At 32.7% G+C, this 19,730-nt stretch overlaps 1 protein-coding gene across 2 annotated transcripts; it reads left to right on the plus strand.

Moving 5' to 3' along the window:
* On the plus strand, positions 1-16,644 carry LOC143051578 (uncharacterized). Of its 2 annotated transcripts, none has more exons than XM_076224461.1 (4): positions 1-94; positions 5,311-5,396; positions 10,959-11,096; positions 11,422-16,644. In XM_076224461.1, the coding sequence occupies exons 2-4, from the start codon at positions 5,379-5,381 to the stop codon at positions 12,427-12,429; spliced, it is 1,164 nt and encodes a 387-aa protein (XP_076080576.1). In that variant the 5' UTR covers positions 1-94; positions 5,311-5,378; the 3' UTR covers positions 12,430-16,644. The 2 variants fall into 2 exon arrangements, with proteins under 2 accessions (XP_076080576.1, XP_076080577.1); XM_076224462.1 differs by lacking the exon at positions 1-94 and adding an exon at positions 154-369.
* Positions 16,645-19,730: the final 3,086 nt, after the last annotated feature.

The raw sequence follows: 19,730 nt of genomic DNA on the forward strand, positions 1-19,730 counted from the left end.
AAAATCCGATTTGTTTCCGTTATTAGTCATTTCTGACTGAGTCGCCTCCCTTATCAATAATTGACACAACGCAAACTGGTTCTACTTCATTGTTGTAAGTGTAAATCAAGCTGCGATGCCTTCCAGCGTTTTTAAAAATATAACACACCCTAATTTTAATCGTCATTTTAACCACCTTATATTTCTAAAGTATTGAGACAGACAAATTGAGTGTTTTATCATTCACACTGTGCAGGTCAAGGATGTTATTTGTAAACAATAATAAAACATGTACATTATGAAGATGATGAAGATGACAATGGTCTGCCCGCAGTAACAAACCCCCGCGTCCTGCCTTGAAATTTGAAAAGATCGAGACCACAGTCACAGGTACTTGTGTCTGAGAAAAATGAACTTGTCCTTCAAGCATTTACCTAGCAGGGCTTTCAATAGAAGGCGGTAGGCGGCGATTTTCGTCGTCTACTTGAAGGAAATCCGCCGCCTACTTTGCTCAAAATTGTAAAATTAAAAAATCAATAAAAATGACTGAAGGGGAAATTTACGCTGTTGACACAACCAGGGGATTTCCGATAAAGTGTGGTTGATATTTATAACCTTTCCCTATCTACGTGAAGTGACCCGAGTAGTCACGAACGCCTAGGCTGGGATCGCTATCAACAAGGAGAGTAAGGCGAAAACTACTGAAAGTAGAAACCAGCAGAAGGCACCCGAACACCGTCCGTAAACAGACTCCTGATTGGTCTATTTACAACCGGTTTTCTTAAACGACCTACGATTGGTGTAATTAGTAGGCGTGTACGAAAATGAGTAAACGAAAACAAAGTGACATCAGTCAATGGATTAGAAAAATACAAAAATAAGGTGCTTTATAAATATTGAATGGAAATACAACTTATTCAAAGGAGAACACTGTATATTTTTACAATTGTTAAAATAAAATAAAAAACAAACAAACGCCAATATAAACAACGTACAGCCACTGACCCACGTGTTTGCAAGGACACCGATCCCACGTTTGTTTTAGATTCAAATCCTATTACATAGAGTGAACTACATGGACATGTTCCTTTTAAATATAACTATGTTGGCTTTGTATTAAAAATTAAATAAATTGGTGTCGCAATCTTCTTTTCTTTGTATCTTCTTTTCTTTGTATCTTCTTTTCTTTGTATCTGTAAAGCATCACTGTCAAATTTGGGACCACTTTAGGGTCTTCTGACTTCAATGCACAATACAACGATGTACCCACACTCAATGCCCATGTCAAGGATCATATAATTCATTATCCTGTAAAGGATTTGTCTGTCTCTGCTGTATCTACTGAACTGAATGTTAATGTCCCATTTAATTATTATTCTATTTTTCCTGAACTCATAGAATTTTAATCTAATGACTATTTTTTCAATTGTTATTCAAAGAGCACAATAATCACAAAATTATTAAGGGGCAAATAATAATTTTTTTTTTAAAATAAATTTTTAAATGTTTTTTTTCAGAAAATCAATATTTTTAGAGGGGTGTGAATCATCAGACGGGTCAGTAAGCGAACAGCAAACACATAAATGTATATTTTGTAATTTAGGCCAGCCTCCTGATAGTATTAATTCATAAAGCGCATTGACTAATTTCCTATATTATAAAAAGGGATTTTAATAGTGCTATAATTGTACCAAAATATATAGTGGTCCCCTCTTCTATTTCAGAACTTCTTGAGTTCAAGTATAATAAAATTTTATTAATGAATAAATATGCTTGGATGTGGATCTTTCCCTATATTATCACCATGTCATTGCTTTTCTCAAACAACTTCAAATACAAGCTTTAAGTTGAAGTCTGGATCAAATGCATATATATAAATGTAATCAATATTTACAGAAAATCCAACCATGCTACAAATTTTAATCAAACATTTACATTATCTTCATTAAAAAATGATGTTTTGAGAGGACTGAAACAGGGTCCAGGAGACTCCCAGAATGCAGGATTTTGCACCATTTTAAAAAAAAATTCTGGGGCCCTTGAGCGGGCCCCAGACCCCACGCCGTAGGTTCGACGAGCAAGCTCGTCGCCGCGGCCGGCTTCGCCGTCCGCATTGATGGGACTCCTATTTTTTGGTTTTATCCTTTTACTTCTAAACTTATTGAAAGCCCTGACCTAGTATGAGATAATTTGCTCTAGTCCAACATACACCTGTATTTTTTGTATAGATTTTATAGAGTTGTGTGTAAGTGTAATATTACCTAAATATAACAATCCTATGCTTGAGTCACTTGGTCATCTATCTAGTTGCTCATCAATGTGGGAATATCCGATCAGGATAACAACTATAAATTATGACTGTCAAATATTAGACCAAATTCTTCTGTCCCTATACAGTGGAGACCCCGGTGTCTGCATGGCCAGTGATACCGCGCATGAGCTGATTTCGTTATATCAACAAGGTAACGCAAATAAAATTGTTCTTGTTATTGTTTTAACATTCCGAAGGGATAAAAAAGAATAAAATTGATAAGTTCCAGATCGAAATAATAACTGCAATCCTGTGATTTACAATATTTGGCCAATGTCCATTAAAAAAAAATACAGCATCAGATAAAATTTGTTTCACTTAAGTCAAATTTTTATCAGATTGAAATAATTTTTGCTCTGCATCCTTGGCAGTGTTCTTGGTTTGAATTTAGCTACCTTTCGTAGCAGCTAATATTTCCTCTATTCAAAATAAGTTCTTTTTGGTAGGCACGCGTGAAATTACCGGACATTGGAGGAATTCTCAGAACAGGGGTTTCCCCAATTTGGACATACATTACACAAAATCTTGAGGGTGAAACCCTACAAACTGATAATTTTATGAAATAAAAGTTTGTTATGAATGTATTCACACAATATTATCCAATGATTGGTTTTATCAGTTGAATAAAGTGAAGTCAAAAGTCTTAGGTGCACGGATACACCGGACTGCACCGTTATCAGTAACATGAAAAATGCATATATATATATACTTCCTTATTTACATTTGCTTTTTTTTTTTGATTCTGCTATTCTCTGTTTTTTTTTATTGTACAATATAGATCTATTATTTTAACAACTAGGGTAATGACTGTCAAATATACAATGTTACTGAATGTACCATGGGGAATCCTGGAATTCCTTAATATGACGTGGTGGCCATGGTCTTTCAATTGTACCTTGGTAATAGTAAACCCAAGTATATGTACATGTACATTGTAGTTCCGAGAATACCATATATTATAACATTATGACAGACAAGCTAGGACTGTGGTCAGTCAGGGGACTTATTGAAATAAGTGATTTTTAAATCACTTATTTGAGTAGCAAATTAGAAGTTTTGTCACAATTTGTGATTTTGTAGTTTTACCAAAATTTTAAACACATAGGTTGAAATAATATCTCTTCATTATTAAAACTGAAAAAAATGGACTTTTTGCTTCTTTTAAGTAGCAAGGTTTATGCCTTTGATGCTATCATTTAGCTGAAAATTCTATTTTAGTTGAAAAAATGCTATAATAATGGCTTTACGGTGGGTCTCATTGGGGTCTAAGCGTGACGCGGGATTGCAGATTTTTTGTAAGCGTGACACGTGAAAGTCAAATTATTGTGGCGTGAAAACGGGAAATGAGGTCTTGTGGGACCTGGGAAATGACAAAAAAATGAGAATTGCTTACCTTAACATAGTGTAAGCAAGATACAGAAATCTGACAAAACAGTAAGCAGGATCCGGGATCGAAACCCCCCAATGAGACCCCCTTTATATAATGAACTGATACTTTCTTAACAGATTTTCCCCAGCAGTGGGAGTATTTTTCCTGTAAAGTTCAAGGTTGTATCTTTCAGATTATGTAATAAACTAGTAAGTAAACTGTTCGCAATAAAAAATTTCACTGTTCTGGGGTGTTGAAATTAGCTATATATATATAGTGGGGTTATTAAAATAATGATGCTTAAAGAAGTGATTTTTGGGAAGAAAATTGAGGTATGATACTTAAACAAGTGATTCTTATGTCATTATCCTAGATTTAGTACAAGGTCATCACCTGAAATTACCTAGTCATCATAGACAACACAGATGTTGGTTCTGGTAATTTTAGAAACATAATTAGTCACTGGATCATTAGTATTCTGTATTTAAAGCTACAATAAAATTAAATCACTTCTTCAAGTGATTAATTTGTACTACTTAAATAGATGATTATTAAAGAAAGACAACTCTTACTTCAAATCTTTATGGAAATAATGTTACTTGAATAAATCACTCATTTAAGTAAGTCCCCTAACTGGTGGCAGGCGTAGGACATCAGGGCTCTTCCAATAAAAAAAATTATATATTTCGTCCGTCTAATACATCTTATCAATATTTGTCCGCTATAACTTGACATCATAAAAGTTCCCGTTAAATGTTGATGTCATAATAAAAAATATCTGATGCAACAATTGCATGAATTGATAAGTGAATGTTGTATATGACATCAAAAGTTCAGGCGGAACAGATTGTTGGGTCAAGCGGAACAGATTTCCATATTTCGATAAGGTGTATATATATATTGATGCACTGCCTTGTTGCCTCTAAGTCTAATGCTGACTGACAGCCTTGGATCCATTAAAATTGGGCCTCAATTTGTTTTTCATCTATCTCTACTTTTATGTAGTTTCATTACATTGTACCTATTGCCCTTTATTTTCTCGTATTGGGACAGTTTTCATAGTGATCCATTTATTCTGGCATTTTAACTTCCATTTTCAAATGGACGTCAAGTTATGAGAGACCCTCAAGACAATCAGAACACACTCATGCATTCAACTTATTTGCATTGTAAATGAAGATGTATTAGATAATGTACATGTATTCATATTGACCTGCAATCATTTGCATAAATCAGCTCCCATATTACAGGTAATATTGGCATTGTGCTTTATATTACTTCTTCTCTTTGTCGGGTGACAATCTGGTTGAGTGCCAATGAGACAACTCTCCATCCAAATAACAATTTATAAAATAAACCAATATATGTCCAGGTACGGGGCAGTCTAATCTATATATAAGGCTTTTTATGCAAAAATATGCAAAAATATGCAAAAATATGCAAAAATATGCAAAAATATGCAAAAATATGCAAAAATGCAGAATGGGGATGTCTGATTTTATTTGATTGAAAATTGATGTAGTAGTCTGGAGTGTACCCTTCTTGAAACATATATGTATAAATACATTTCCAAGGATCTAGGATGAATAAAAATACATTTCCATAGATCTTGGATAAAGAATAACACTCTTGTTTTTTTAATTTTTTGTAGATACCATTTTGTATTGCAGTACATGAGTGAATGAGGTGGTGTTAGGTCCTGGTCAGCAGAATCTGGTGATGATAAATGACATTATGGTAAGTACAAATGTATTATGAATTATGAGGGTCTGCATTCACCAAAATCTTTTTCAATTAATATATATATATAAATAGTTCTTAGTCCAAAGTTAAATATTCAGACATTTTTCTTATTGATCAAAACAATGGAAGTTATTAACAACCTTGACAGACTATACTGTCGGTAGATTTTTTATCAAAGCAATGTTTTGTAAAACTTACTAATCCAAATGAAATTTTAGTATAGTGCCATCAGACTACATCCATTCCCAAGATTTGTCAGACATGCAGCAATGTCCAGAAATAAATATTTAGTTCAGTAAAATTTCATCAATTACTGGACCAAATGACCAATGTGATGTAGGAATTTTGTAATACCGTACTCATAATGTTAATCTAAAAAGACTGCTAAAACACTGATTAGACCAGTATTGATTGAATATATACTGGACCAAAAGACCACTGAGGTCCAAGAAACCTCTGAGACGAGTGGCTAAGGGTCACTGGGTGCAGATCGTGGATGCAACAGAATATAGAATAATCATTAAAATAGAATATAAAAATCGGAACAAAATGCAAAAAAGAAAAGAAAGAAAAGAAAATAATATGATGCTTATACTATATACTGACAAATGACTGACCCGCAAAAGAAACGTCTTATTTTTGGAAAGATTAAATTTCCTTTTGATTTAGGTAAATGAACTCATCATAGATACCAGGACTAAATTTTGTATATATACGCTCGATGCGTATTTCGTCTACAAAAGACTCATCAGTGACGCTCGAATCCCAAAAAGTTACAAAGGCCAAATAAAGTATGAAGTTAAATTACCTTCAAATGATGCTAAGATTATGTTTAAATCTCCGTTTAGGCTGACTGCGTTCATTAATTCGGTCGTTCTAATAGTGGTCTGGATATGTCCGTGGGACACGTTTTGCAGTCACATTTCATGATGATGAGATGCACGTTGAATCCGTGCCTCTATAAGCATGATAAGCATGATAAGGGTATTTTAGAGGTAAGAAGTTTTTGTGTCATCATAATCTGTTTGATGCAGTACTGATGCCACGACTAAGACAAAGAGAAGAGGCAATATGACATTTGTATGCTGGACAGCGACTTCAAGTCATTGCAAATGCATTCAACTGCAATGTACACCCCCCCCCCCCCACGTGTACATGAACGCCACAATGCAACAAACAGTACAAATGACTGTCCATAAACTCAATGCTAATGGCGGATCAAATTAAATAAATCTGTAATATGGTAGGTAAAAAGTTTATCAATGAACAGTAAATGAACTGAAATGATGCGAATTTGTTAAATAACAAGGGTATTTATACGCCCATTCAATAAAAAAAATAGCATAATTTATTCTTCCATTATGTTTGTCTTAAATTACTGCATCATTTCTTATGCCGTTCAGTATATAAAGAATAGATAATAATTAGCCAAAAATTTAAAAGATACATTGTAAGAGAAAAATTACCACAAAAATTTCAAGAATTCAGAAATGAAGGACCTTCTCTTCCCTCAAATTAGACAGTATGACTCAAAATAGATTTTATAATTTATAACGATGTATAATAAGATTTAAGGCTTTTTTTTTTTTTTTACTATTTGGATTCGAGTGTCACTGATGAGTCTTTTGTAGACGAAACGCACGTCTGGCGTATATATAAAATTTAGTCCTGGTATCTATGATGAGTTTATTTACAACGACTGGGTCAATGCCACTGCTGGTGGAGATTTATTTCCCCGAGGGTATCACAAGCCCAGTAGTCAGCACTTTTTGTGCTGACATGAATTATCATTGATATGGTTATATTTTTTATAAATTAACTGTTTACAAAATTTTGAATTTTTTGAAATACTAAGGCTTTTCTACCTCAGGCATAGATTACCTTAGCTGTATTTGGCAACACTTTTAGGAATTTTGGATCTCAATGCTCTTCAAATTTGTACTTTATTTGGCTTTTTTTTTTTAACTTTTTGGGATTCGAGCGTCACGGATGAGTCTTTTGTAGACGAAACACACCTCTGGCGTATATATAAAATTTAGTCCTGGTATCTATGATGAGTTTATTTATGAATGGGTTATGATACATTGATTTGGCTAAGGTTTTCCTCATTGTTAAAGGAGGTATGGATGATGATAATTGCTTACGTCTACTTCATTTGAACTTTGTGGGATAGTTGTCTCATTGCCAATCATACCACAACTCTTTACAGATATTTGTATGTGATTGATTGATTGATGTTTGTTCCATGTCAAGTGGCAAGTATTTCCTGCATTTTTAGGAAGAGAACAATTTTAATAACGATAAAAACAATAGGTACATTAAATTCTGTAAGTAAACCGACAAAAAGTCTTAAATTTCATATGTCAAATTAAAACACAAATGATTTGTAAACAATATTTGAATATTTAAAAAAAATCTTGAAAAAATTACTTGTTATTACATATTATATTCTAAAATATACATTAGTCACTAAATTAGTGTGTCCTTCTTTTCTCTTCTTTGTAATCATTGATTTAAATTAATTGTATTCAAATCATTGTAGTCATTTTGTAATCATTTGTACCAAATTTAACTTGTGATTATTCTGCCTGTAATGGGCGTCTTTAACTGACAATAAAATATATTTGATTTATATTCATAAACAGATAAGAAATTCTTCATTAGAGTATAAGACTAAATAGATAAATATACATATCATTCTGCACCAAATAAAATTGAGAATGGAAATGGGGAATGTGCCAAAGAGACAACAACCCGACCATAGAAAAAAACAACAGCAGAAGGTCACCAACAGGTCATCAATGTAGCGAGAAATTCCCACACCCGGAGGCGTCCTTCAACTGGCCCCTACACAAATATACACTAGTTCAGTGATAATGAACGCCATACTAAACTCCAAATTGTACACAAGAAACTAAAACTAAAATAATACAAGACTAACAAAGGCCAGAGGCTCCTGACTTGGGACAGGCGCAAAAATGCGGCAGGGTTAAACATGTTTGTGAGATCTCAACCCTCCCCCTATACCTCTAGCCAATGTAGAAAAGTAAACGCATAACAATACGCACATTAAAATTTAGTTCAAGAGAAGTCCGAGTCTGATGTCAGAAGATGTAACCAAAGAAAATAAACAAAATGACAATAATACATAAATAACAACAGACTACTAGCAGTTAACTTACATGCCAGCTCCAGGCTTCAATTAAACTGACTGAAAGATTGTGATTTCATCATATGAACATCAGGCACAATCCTTCCTGTTAGGGGTTTAGTATCAAAAAACTTTTTCAACTACTAGTCGAAGACCAATATTCCAACATTTTTTCTTATTGGTCCAAACAAAGTTTTGCAATAACTAAATACTAGTCCATATAAGATTCCACTAGTCTGGGGCATCGGACTAGTGGCTAACCATGCAGACTGCATATTAAATTTGATTCATGCAAAGGGTATATTTCTTGTAAGAATGGTAAGTACCAAGTTATTTTGTGATTTTGTCTACTTAATAAATAATTATTTGACCATTATTGATATTTTTATCTGCGCATTACATTACACTTGCGTTGTGCGCACATCTTTTGATTAAATTTGTGTGCATTTATTTTACAGGTAAACTCGAGTAAATAATTATACTTATCTATTTATTATTTTGTTCAATTGTTTATCTGCTGGGAACACATGCAATTAGATATTTTTTTAATGATGTGGATGCGTGAGCATCTAACATTCTAAACATATATGCAAGCTAAATCACTTTTTGAACATTTCTGGTACAGATAGATCCAAAAAGACAAATTAATAAAATGTAGGAGAGAGGTTGTGTAATGGACTACAAACACAAACATTCCTGGTTCAATCCCTGTTCTGGGGAGAAAATTTCAGGGACTGAATTTTCAGCTCGTCAACACCAATTGCGAGTATGGTCTTGAGAAACGATTATAGTTCATCATAAATACCTGTGTTAAGAGAGATTTGAACCTTCAAAGTGGAAAGGGTTTAATATTTAAGTTGTGATATCCACTATAAAATGATAGATAAATATGTTTAAACTATAAAACGTTATTTCATGAATTTCCAAAAATGCATTTAAAGTCATAAGAAACGAGTGACCGTTGAAAAATAACGTTCTTCCAATTCTTGAACCAATGCATACAAACATCATTAACTTAGTCTTCTGTGCACGAATTTATCATTTTTTTCGTGTCAATTTCGTATAATCGTCAATTTTTTTTCTATCGGTCAGTGTTGTTGTGAAAATATGGCAGGTAGTTTAACAATTGTCACCAGTTTGTCAACAATCGACAAAAAATCAACAAAAAAGCATGGAAATTGAGCATGTGTTAAACATGTAAATTCAGATAATAGTTTATTTTAAGGACATCCATGCGTATTGTGATCACCGGATTTTTACGTGATGGGTCACACTGAGGTCACTTTGCATACGGAAAATATGTCGTGGGAATTGCTTCCTTCCAGGAAGCAATTAAAATGAAGTAAACTTCTTCTAAATATGAATAAATTAAAGAATTTTCTTCAGAAAAAAGTATATGTACATAAGTTTTATAATGAAAATTATCCATTGAGTTATAAAAAAACATATGCATTATTTTTTTTTGATTTGAGGTTTCTTATGACTTTAAGAACAGCTACAAATGTAATATATATACTATAGACACAATTTTTTTTAACTTTTTTTTTAGCCACAACTTATGTTGACTACTTTAAACGACCACTTTATACTTGTAACAGGATGCTCTGAAACATTACAATTTGTTTATTAGAAAATAATCTTCAGACATTGACCAGTTTATAATCTATGAGTGGGGATTATATCCTTGGCAACTGGAATTTAGGATTATTTTTGGTAATAAGAGGTTGTCAAGGTCATCTTGTTTAAAAGTTTATGACTTATTAAAAAAAAAAATTGTTTCAGTTTTACATATATATATTGATTTATCCTCTCAAAAAGTTATGAATAACAAAATTTAAAAGTGAATAAATATTTGGCTTTTTTTTCGTCATTTTTGTAAGTCATTGTTCTCTCTAAAATGTTATCTTTTTTCTTTGGTCATCTAAAATTTTATCTTTTTTCTTTGGTCAGATGTTTATTAGGGAACATGGTGAAGTATTTAAAGGTTCAAAACTTTTTATGTAATGAATGTAAAGAAACAATGCCTAAAGATGAATAAGACGAGGGAATAGATAATAAATGTACACGTAATATGTGTTGCACCTACAATTTTTAAAATTACCAGTGAATAAACCATTAAAGGTCTTCAACACAGAGCCATGGCTCACACCGAACAAGGGCCTGAAAATGACGAGTGTACATGTAAAACCATTAAAACAGGAGAACCAGCTGTCTAATCGAATAAAAAAACAAGAAACAAGAAACACTTATGAACCATATTAACAAGCATCAACTACTGAACATCAGTTTTCTGACTTAGGACAGATGCAAATAAATGCAGCGGGTTTGAATGTTTTAATACTTACCAACCTTCACCCTTATCTAAAACAATAGCGTATATATATGTTTCTGGTCTTTTATTTTAGAGGAGAAGAAATGGACCGTCTGCTGTGTGTGTTGCTCTGTGGTTGTTTATAGCTTTGTTTGTTCTACAGTTCGTAAATTATGATTGGAACATATTGAATTTCCATTTGTTCAGTGATGGAGAACCACACATGGAATTTGTAAGTTTATATAGAAGAATGTTTAAGGTCAGTACTGTACAGTGAAAAGCAAATCATTGATGAAAGATTTAAGCAAAGAAAATACAGTTGAGGGATTCAGGATCTTGAGAGCCTAGTGTTATTTAATCATTTTAATTTTGGACCATACACATATCCAATGATTAGTTTTTGTTGTTGTGCATAGCAGAATTTAAAAAAAAATAAAATGGCAATACATGTACTTATTTATAATTTTATTCAAACCCCCCCCCCCCCCTTTTTACAGTTTTAAGGTACCAATGTTCCTCTAGCTTGATCTTTAATATAAAAAAAATGTATTTTACAGAGGGGACCTATCAAACCATTTACAGACAAATATAACATAGGACCGCCTCCAGTTGCGAAGAATCTGCCATATTCAACACTTAAACCTCGACCATGGGAAATGAAAGGAGATACAAGTAATGACTACATCCATCCACCAAGAGTAACAGAAGTTCATTTAAGAATAATGGTCATCACCTACAACAGGGCAGAGTCTATGCTTCGACTGTTAAAATCTTTGAACAATGTAGATTACTTGGATGACAGAGTTGTCCTTGAAGTTTGGGTAGATAGGTCAAAGGATGGCATTATAGACAAGAAAACTTTTGCCACTGCACGAAATTTTTCTTTTGAAAAAGGTTTCAAAACAGTTCACCAACAGGATAAGCACGTTGGTATATATGGTCAATGGATTGATACATGGCAACCGACAGCTGATAGTAAAGAAATTGCCGTTATTTTTGAAGATGATATAACAGTGTCACCATTTTTCTACCGTTATTTGAAAAAAGTCCACGCTCGTTACGACAATCGACCAGAAATCAATGGTTATTCCTTGCAAGGAATCAGTATAAAACATGGCGGAGCTGGTGGTAACCTCCACGCACCCAATGAGAATGTAGTCTTCTTGTATCCCATTGTCGGTTCATGGGGATTTTCACCGAAGAAAGAGAATTGGATAGGATTTCAACGTTGGTTTGCAGAAGCACGTAAAAATACAAGCTTTCAGCCTTATGTTCCTGGAATATTGCCGACAGGGTGGTATAAAACATTTTTAAAACAGGGGAAAACAGATAGTATGTGGACAATGTGGCACATTTTCTATGCATATAGTAAAAAAGAATGGACGCTTTATCCCAACTTCCCCAAAAATGCTGGCATGACCATAAATTGGAAGGAGAAAGGACTACATTTTGCAAAGACACTTAAAAATACAGATCCATTAGTGATGGAATGGGATACCCGATTAGACAATCTTCCTGAGGAACCTATACATCTAGATGCAAATGGGAAGATTGTAAAACATTGAAATTATGCATATTATTATAGGAGGATCTTAAGCTTTGAAGCATGGGGTTTATAGAAAAGAGAATAAGAAGTCTTCACATATCGTGTAAAAACCATTAGCGAAACTGTCAAGTAATCTTATCATGTATTTTGATTAGTTGGTGAAGTCTTTTTCTCTTATGTTTTTTACACGATTATTCTATATTTTAAATGTTCTGTAAATGCTATCCAGACCCTGGTGATATTTCAAATTGTACTAAAAATATCAATCTTGATGCAGTGGTAGAATCCATACATCACAAGCTTTAACTACTACAAATTTTTACATTAATTCATCAAATTGGAATTAAATTAATATCACAGCTAATAATTGATTATAGTTATCTTAATGAAATCCAATATTGCTACAGTGTTAACTACAGCATTTTATTGTAAGTATATTTTCTTGCAGTTACAGTATTTGTATTTGTTTGTTTATTGTCTCGTTTGTTTTGTTTTATTTTACAGACATGTCCGAAGTGGCTAATTAATAATGTTTTGCTCTGATCAAATATAAAATCAAAGTTGTATTTTGGCAAATTTTTCATTTACTGTTATTTTTCTATAACCATATCTGATATTTTCTGTACTTATGTTAGTACATTGTACTTGGATATTACTGTTAGTTTTCTATTACAGTATATCTGATATTTTCTGTACTGTGGTGTTATTACAGTACTTACACTTAGATCTGGATTTTTATAAATCAGACAAATATTGATTAATTTTTTTTTTTATGCCCCACCTACGATAGTAGAGGGGCATTATGTTTTCTGGTCTGTGCCTCCGTTCGTTCGTCCGTCTGTGCCTCCGTTCGTCCGTCTGTTCCTCCGTTTGTTCGTCCGGTTAAAGTGACAAATATTGATTAATATTTTTTTTATGCCCCACCTACGATAGTAGAGGGGCATTATGTTTTCTGGTCTGTGCCTCCGTTTGTTCGTCCGTCTGTGCCTCCGTTCGTTCGTCCAGTTAAAGTGACAAATATTGATTAATTTTTTTTTTATGCCCCACCTACGACAGTAGAGGGGCATTATGTTTTCTGGTCTGTGCCTCCGTTCGTTCGTCCGTCTGTGCCTCCGTTCCTTCGTCCGGTTAAAGTTTTTGGTCGAGGTAGTTTTTGATGAAGCTGAAGTCCAATCAACTTGAAACTTAATACACATGTTCCCCATGATATGATCTTTCTAGTTTTAATGCCAAATTATAGTTTTGACCCCAATTTCATGGTACACTGAACATAGAAAATGATAGTGCAAAGTTCAGGTTAAAGTTTTTGGTCAAGGTAGTTTTTGATGAAGTTAAAGTTACATCAACTTGAAACTTAGTACACATATTCCCTATGATATGATCTTTCTAATTTTAATTCCAAATTATAGTTTTGACCCCAATTTCATTGTCCACTGAACATAGAAAATGATAGTGCAAAGTTCAGGTTAAAGTTTTTTGTCAAGGTAGTTTTTGATGAAGTTAAAGTTACATCAACTTGAAACTTAGTACACATGTTCCCTATGATATGATCTTTCTAATTTATATTCCAAATTAAAGTTTTGACCCCAATTTCATGGTCCACTGAACATAGAAAATGATAGTGGGAGTGGGGCATCCATGAACTATGGACACATTCTTGTTGATATGTTATCATGGTAATAGTTTTAAAAACAAGAGACAAATATTGATTAAATTTTTTTTTTTAAAGTATTTTAATTCTAAAGTCTTTGGTAGAAACAAACAGTTACCATTGTTTTTTGTATTTTGGGCAATAAAGTATTGATTTGCAAAAGAATGTTGAATTTAATTTTCACTTCATGACAATATTTTTTAGATTTTAGATTTATCATGATGCAAGGAATGTTTTATGATTGCCAATTTTGGCTATTTGTTTCGTGAAAGTAGTGAAATTAGACATACTCCATTACAATAATCAATATACAGTATTCATGTATAAAAAGATTATTTTTTCTTCAAAATTTTCTTGCCAGCATCTTGCATTGTTTTGTGCCATTGAATTGTATGTTATATATAAATGTGGATCATTTATTTTTGTGGGTATTAATTATAATCAATTGAGGAAAAATTAAATTTTTGTGTCCTATACATGTATATGTTTGCAAGGCTTTGCAGACATAAATAAACGATGGTTTTAATGTAAGGTAAACTATTGTGTAATTAATACAACAAATTGGGATATGTGGTTATTTTGATATTGTGTATCTTATGCCTCGTTCACACGTACATTTAATTCAAATTGAATTCAAATTGAATGCGAATCTAATTCACTTATCGCGTTCACACACTCTTCTTTTTTAATTCGAATTGATTCAAATTGGCTAATTCCAATTATCTAATTCGCATTAGAAATATGCTTTTGTTAATACGAATTAAAAGTTAACGTCGTTTGAAGAGTAAAGGGAATTTGACACGCTTTGCAATTCAAATTAGAATTGACGTTAAACGTTTCGAATGTGAATTAAACTAATTTTTTTTTATTGATACGAATCAAATTCGAATTACATAAGAACTCAGCATTATTTACTGAAACATTATGTTAACATTTAGGTTCTTTTTGTCATTATTTTGTCATTTCTTTATAGCTTATCATTGTTATCTCTTCAGGGGCAGATCAAGCCATTTTGAATAGGAGATTCCAACCATTTGTTCCCAATCAAAAGCATTGATCATAAAAAAAAAGAATTGGGGTGTTCAATGGCTGGTTCAAACCCCTAATCCCTTGGATCTGTCACTACTCTTTAACACATTCCTTATTTTCATTCTCCATTTTATTAATCATTGATTTTAATTGTGTATGCATTAATTTTGTTATAAATGATTACAATAACATAATCCCTAATGGCTGCCATAATTGGCCCATTAAAATATTTTGAATCTCTGTAAGATTTCTTTTAAAGGTTTTTTTAATACTCCTGAAATTGTTTGTTATGCATGTCTCAGTCTATATCACTAGGTTCATGTATTTTAACTCATGATTTTTTTTTTCCAATTTATAATTGGTTGGTTTGGTCAGTTGGAAAAAAGATCTCATTAATGCACAATTGTGTATAGCTTTACCTGTATTTCAATTTTTTATGCCCCAACGTTTTTCAGTCTGCTCGTCTGCATTGCTTCAGGTTAAAAAAAATTTAAGTCGAGATAATTTTAGATGAAGTTAAATTCCAATCAACTTTATACTTAGTACACATGATTTCTATGATATTGTGTTCCTAATTTGTATGCCAATTTATAGTTTGGCCATGATTTTATGTTCCACTGAACATAGAAAATGATTGATTGAGTGGGGCATCCATGTACTATGTACACGTACATTCTTGTTTTACAAAATGTTTGTCCTGTTTTTAAAACAATCACTCTGGGGCTAGGATCAATCATATTTTCTAAGTACATGTACTTATTATTTATTGTGGAAATCTTTGTAGTGCATCATTTTTAAAGATTGTAATTGTACTTTAATCTTAATAATGTTTATGAATTACCAAATATTTGTCTTTTATTTATATACAATGTAATATATTCCTATTATCTTAAATAACTTTTAATTTATATTTTTCTTAATTGAATAGTTCAGGCTAAACTAAAGAGCTTTAAGGGTGTACTTAACCCTTTACTCCATAATGACACCTTTTGACGCCTGTGTAGTACCTCAGTTGAAACGCTATGTCTCCAAAATGTCTGCATCAGACTTAAAAAAAATTGTATCCAATATGAAAAGGAGATTCATGAGAATATCTGACTTGAATTTCATTGATGAAATATTAGTTTTCACAATGCATTAACACTTTAAACCTGATGATTTTTTTTACGGAAAAAAATCCTATGCGAATCAAGTATTTAAAAAAAAATATCCATGGAGTAAAGGGTTATTAATTGAGATTTTGCATTTTTTTCTTTACTGGGGTTCTGCACCAATTGAGCTATTTGAATAGATCTATTTAAGAACAAAATCATGGCTATTTTGAAATTTTATGATAAAATTGAAATTCAAGGCTATATTAAGCCTAAATTGAACTTTGTCCTTTCCAATGAAAGGCAGTATTAAAAGTCAAATTTTCTATACATTGAGATTACATTCATGTTTTGTACTTGAGCATGATATGTTAACATGAGATTTGAAATTATCAAATATATATTGATTATGAATTGTTACTATGTTTTAAAACAAAAATTTATTAAAAGATATTTTATGTGACTTGTAGCTTTCTAATGCCTAAAATATTTGAACTTACCATAAACGCTTAAAATCATTTCATTTTGTTTTTTACTTCTCATGGTGGCTTTAACTAGTGTAATTTCAGAAATTATTGCGTGCTTTTATTTTTGCGATTTTGTCATTTTAGACTTAAATACGATTTTATTTTTTACGATATTGAGAAAAATCCTGTTCAATTCATATAAACACTTTCATATTAAATGTGAGTTTAAATTATTGTGATTACAACCCTGTCGCATATTACGCAATAATAAAAACATCGCAATAATTACTGAATTTAAAGTACTTAAAAGCTTCAGAAGGTAGAATTGGATGCTTCGTACATGTACATAGATGCTATAGACGATCCAGCACCGCCCCATTCGTATGAAAGATTTGGTTGTTATATTGGGAATCACTGAAGCGTGATTGAAGCTGGTCATGTCTTATTGCAGTGAGTGGACCTCCAATAAAAACATCTGGATCATGCCTTATGTTAGTTTTAATGTGTCATATATGATATATATATGTCTATTGTCCCCGACCTCATTTTCATGATTCAGTGACTATTTGAAATAAATTCAGATCTCAATTTCTCTATTATTACTAATATTTGGTATGTGTGTACCTTGCAAGGTCCTCATGCCAGTCAGATAGTTTTCATTTGATCTTTCATGGAAAAAAGAACAAGGTCAAGTATTTCGTTTCGTGTCAAGATACTATTTGCAACAGGTCTACTTTATTTGGTGTAAGGAAAGATTATAATGAAAACATTTCCAACTGGCAACTGTCATCTGACCTTGACCTCATCTTCATGGTTCAGTGGTTAATGTCAAGTTTTTGTGTTTTGGTTTTATTTCTAATACTGTATGAAATATGTCAACTACATATGGTGTCTGGAAATAGTTAATTTTTTCCTGGCTAAGTTTGCTACTTAGATAGTACAAAATGTATAAGCGATCGGTCAATTAGATTTAAAGTATGGAATGATTGTCTGGCAGGGTACATCTGACCTTGACCCCAATTTAATGGTTCATCAGTCAATATAAAGTTTTCATGGTTTTGTCTGTTTCTTGTATATTATAAGCAATGGGTCAACTGTATGTGGTGCATAGAATGATTGTAAGGCGTACATGTATTTCTAGCTTGGTTTATCTGGCCTTGAACTCATTTTATTTGGTCATGTTAAGTTAAAGTGATACTTGTAGTAAAACTTTATATTTACATAGTATCAATGGTAAGTAACTCAGTTTGAACAACCTACCCAAGAAATAAAATAAGTTAAAAAAAAATCCAGAAAATTATCATTCTACCTACTTCCTGTAATACTTGTAATCTGATTATCGACATGGGGATCTGGGTTGGGTTTACAGACTAGGAAATAATAGACCAAATATATCGGAAAAAGGGGGTAGAGATTGAGAGAAACAAGACAATTTAAAACAAAGAAAAGTAAATAATCTGTGCCAAAATATAGAGATGGAGAAAATGAGCAAAAACGCTCGTGAAATGAAGGAACCACATTTAGAACCTCATTTCATTATCAAGAAATAAGAGAAATTGGAAATTGCTTACAAAATTCAAACAATGAGCCAATTTTTGCCCTGGGGAATTTAGGAGCATTGCCACTCCCTCCCATTACGTATGCATAATCATGCCAATCTTGTGTCCCAACGTATAGATTTCCCTATATTTGTAAAGCCAACAGTTTTGGAACAAGGAATTGTATATTTAAATATACAATTCCTTGGTTAGAATTAGATTCTTATGCTGGCAAATGATTTTTTTTTTTAAATTACTTTTACAAATGTCTGTCTACATGTTCATTAGTCTGTCTATGTGTCCACTAGTCTGATTGTCTTTGTTTTTACCAGGTTTTTCTAATACAGTAGACTGTCTACATTACCAACAGTCTGGATATGTGGACAAGTCTGTCTACATGTTCATCAGTCTGTCACGTTTTGTCCACTAGTCCGTCTACATTTTCATCGGTCTATCTTTGTGTCCACAAGTCTGTTTACCGTCCGTGCAAGGGCTGTATAGCCAGTCAAGGTAGTTAAAAACTTCCATTTGTAGTCTGTCTGCATGTTCAATAGTTTGTCTTCATATTCACCAGTCCGTCTCTGTCTACTTGTCCACAAGTCTATTTACATGTTAAGGGAGCTACCATTTGATTTTTAGGGGGGGGGGGGGGCTAGGATGAAAAATTTTGTCCTGCATTTTTTTTAGCTGTAATCATTTTTATTTTTCACTATGTTCGGTCCTGCCTTTTTTTTTACCTAAATTGTCGTCCTGACTTATTTTTCTTTTTGCAAGTGTCTCATCCTGCCTTTTTTTTTACTCTAAACTCCTGTCCTGCCTATTTTTTTCAAATTTCATCCTAGCCCCCTATAAAAATCAAATGGTAGCTCCCTTACCAGTCAGTTAACGTTTCCACCAGTTTGTGTATGTGTCTACCAGTCTGTCTTCAAGTCTACCGATTGGTCTATATGTCTGCCATACAGTCCATACTGTGTCTACTTCTTCATCAGTCGGGGTACATTTTAGCCCGTCTTATTGCATTTTGTTTTGTTGTTTTGTCTGACGATGTCCGAATGTTCAATATGCTGATATTTACGTGCATTCTTTTAAATTGAAAACTAACTAGGTGTATACTCCATACTAATACCCCCAGGCTTCCATTTTTTTTCCGTTGGGGTTCATTATTAGGCACGGAACATTTTTAACACATGTATGTATCGCCACAAAAATCACATTGCGGCGTTTAGTTTTTCAAACAACAGGCTATTATGATTATATCCCAGACTATCGTAGGTGGACATAAAAACATGTCTTTAATCCAGATGAAGAACCTGGCTTTGTTTATTGTTGAAGACCTAGCTATCATTGTTAACTTCAATATTTATTTGGTCTCTTGTGTTCGGTTGTCCATCAAACCACAGCTTATTGTCTTTTTTTTAAATAAGCCGGAACTCAATGACGATTTATTGAATTTGTATACTTCATTTGTATGTGTTTTTTAATTAGTATCAAAAACATATTATCCAGCGTTAATTTCTTCAAAACAACAATTTCAATGTGTATCG

Source organism: Mytilus galloprovincialis, chromosome 11, assembly GCF_965363235.1.
Source record: "Mytilus galloprovincialis chromosome 11, xbMytGall1.hap1.1, whole genome shotgun sequence".
Classification (NCBI taxonomy): domain Eukaryota; kingdom Metazoa; phylum Mollusca; class Bivalvia; order Mytilida; family Mytilidae; genus Mytilus; species Mytilus galloprovincialis.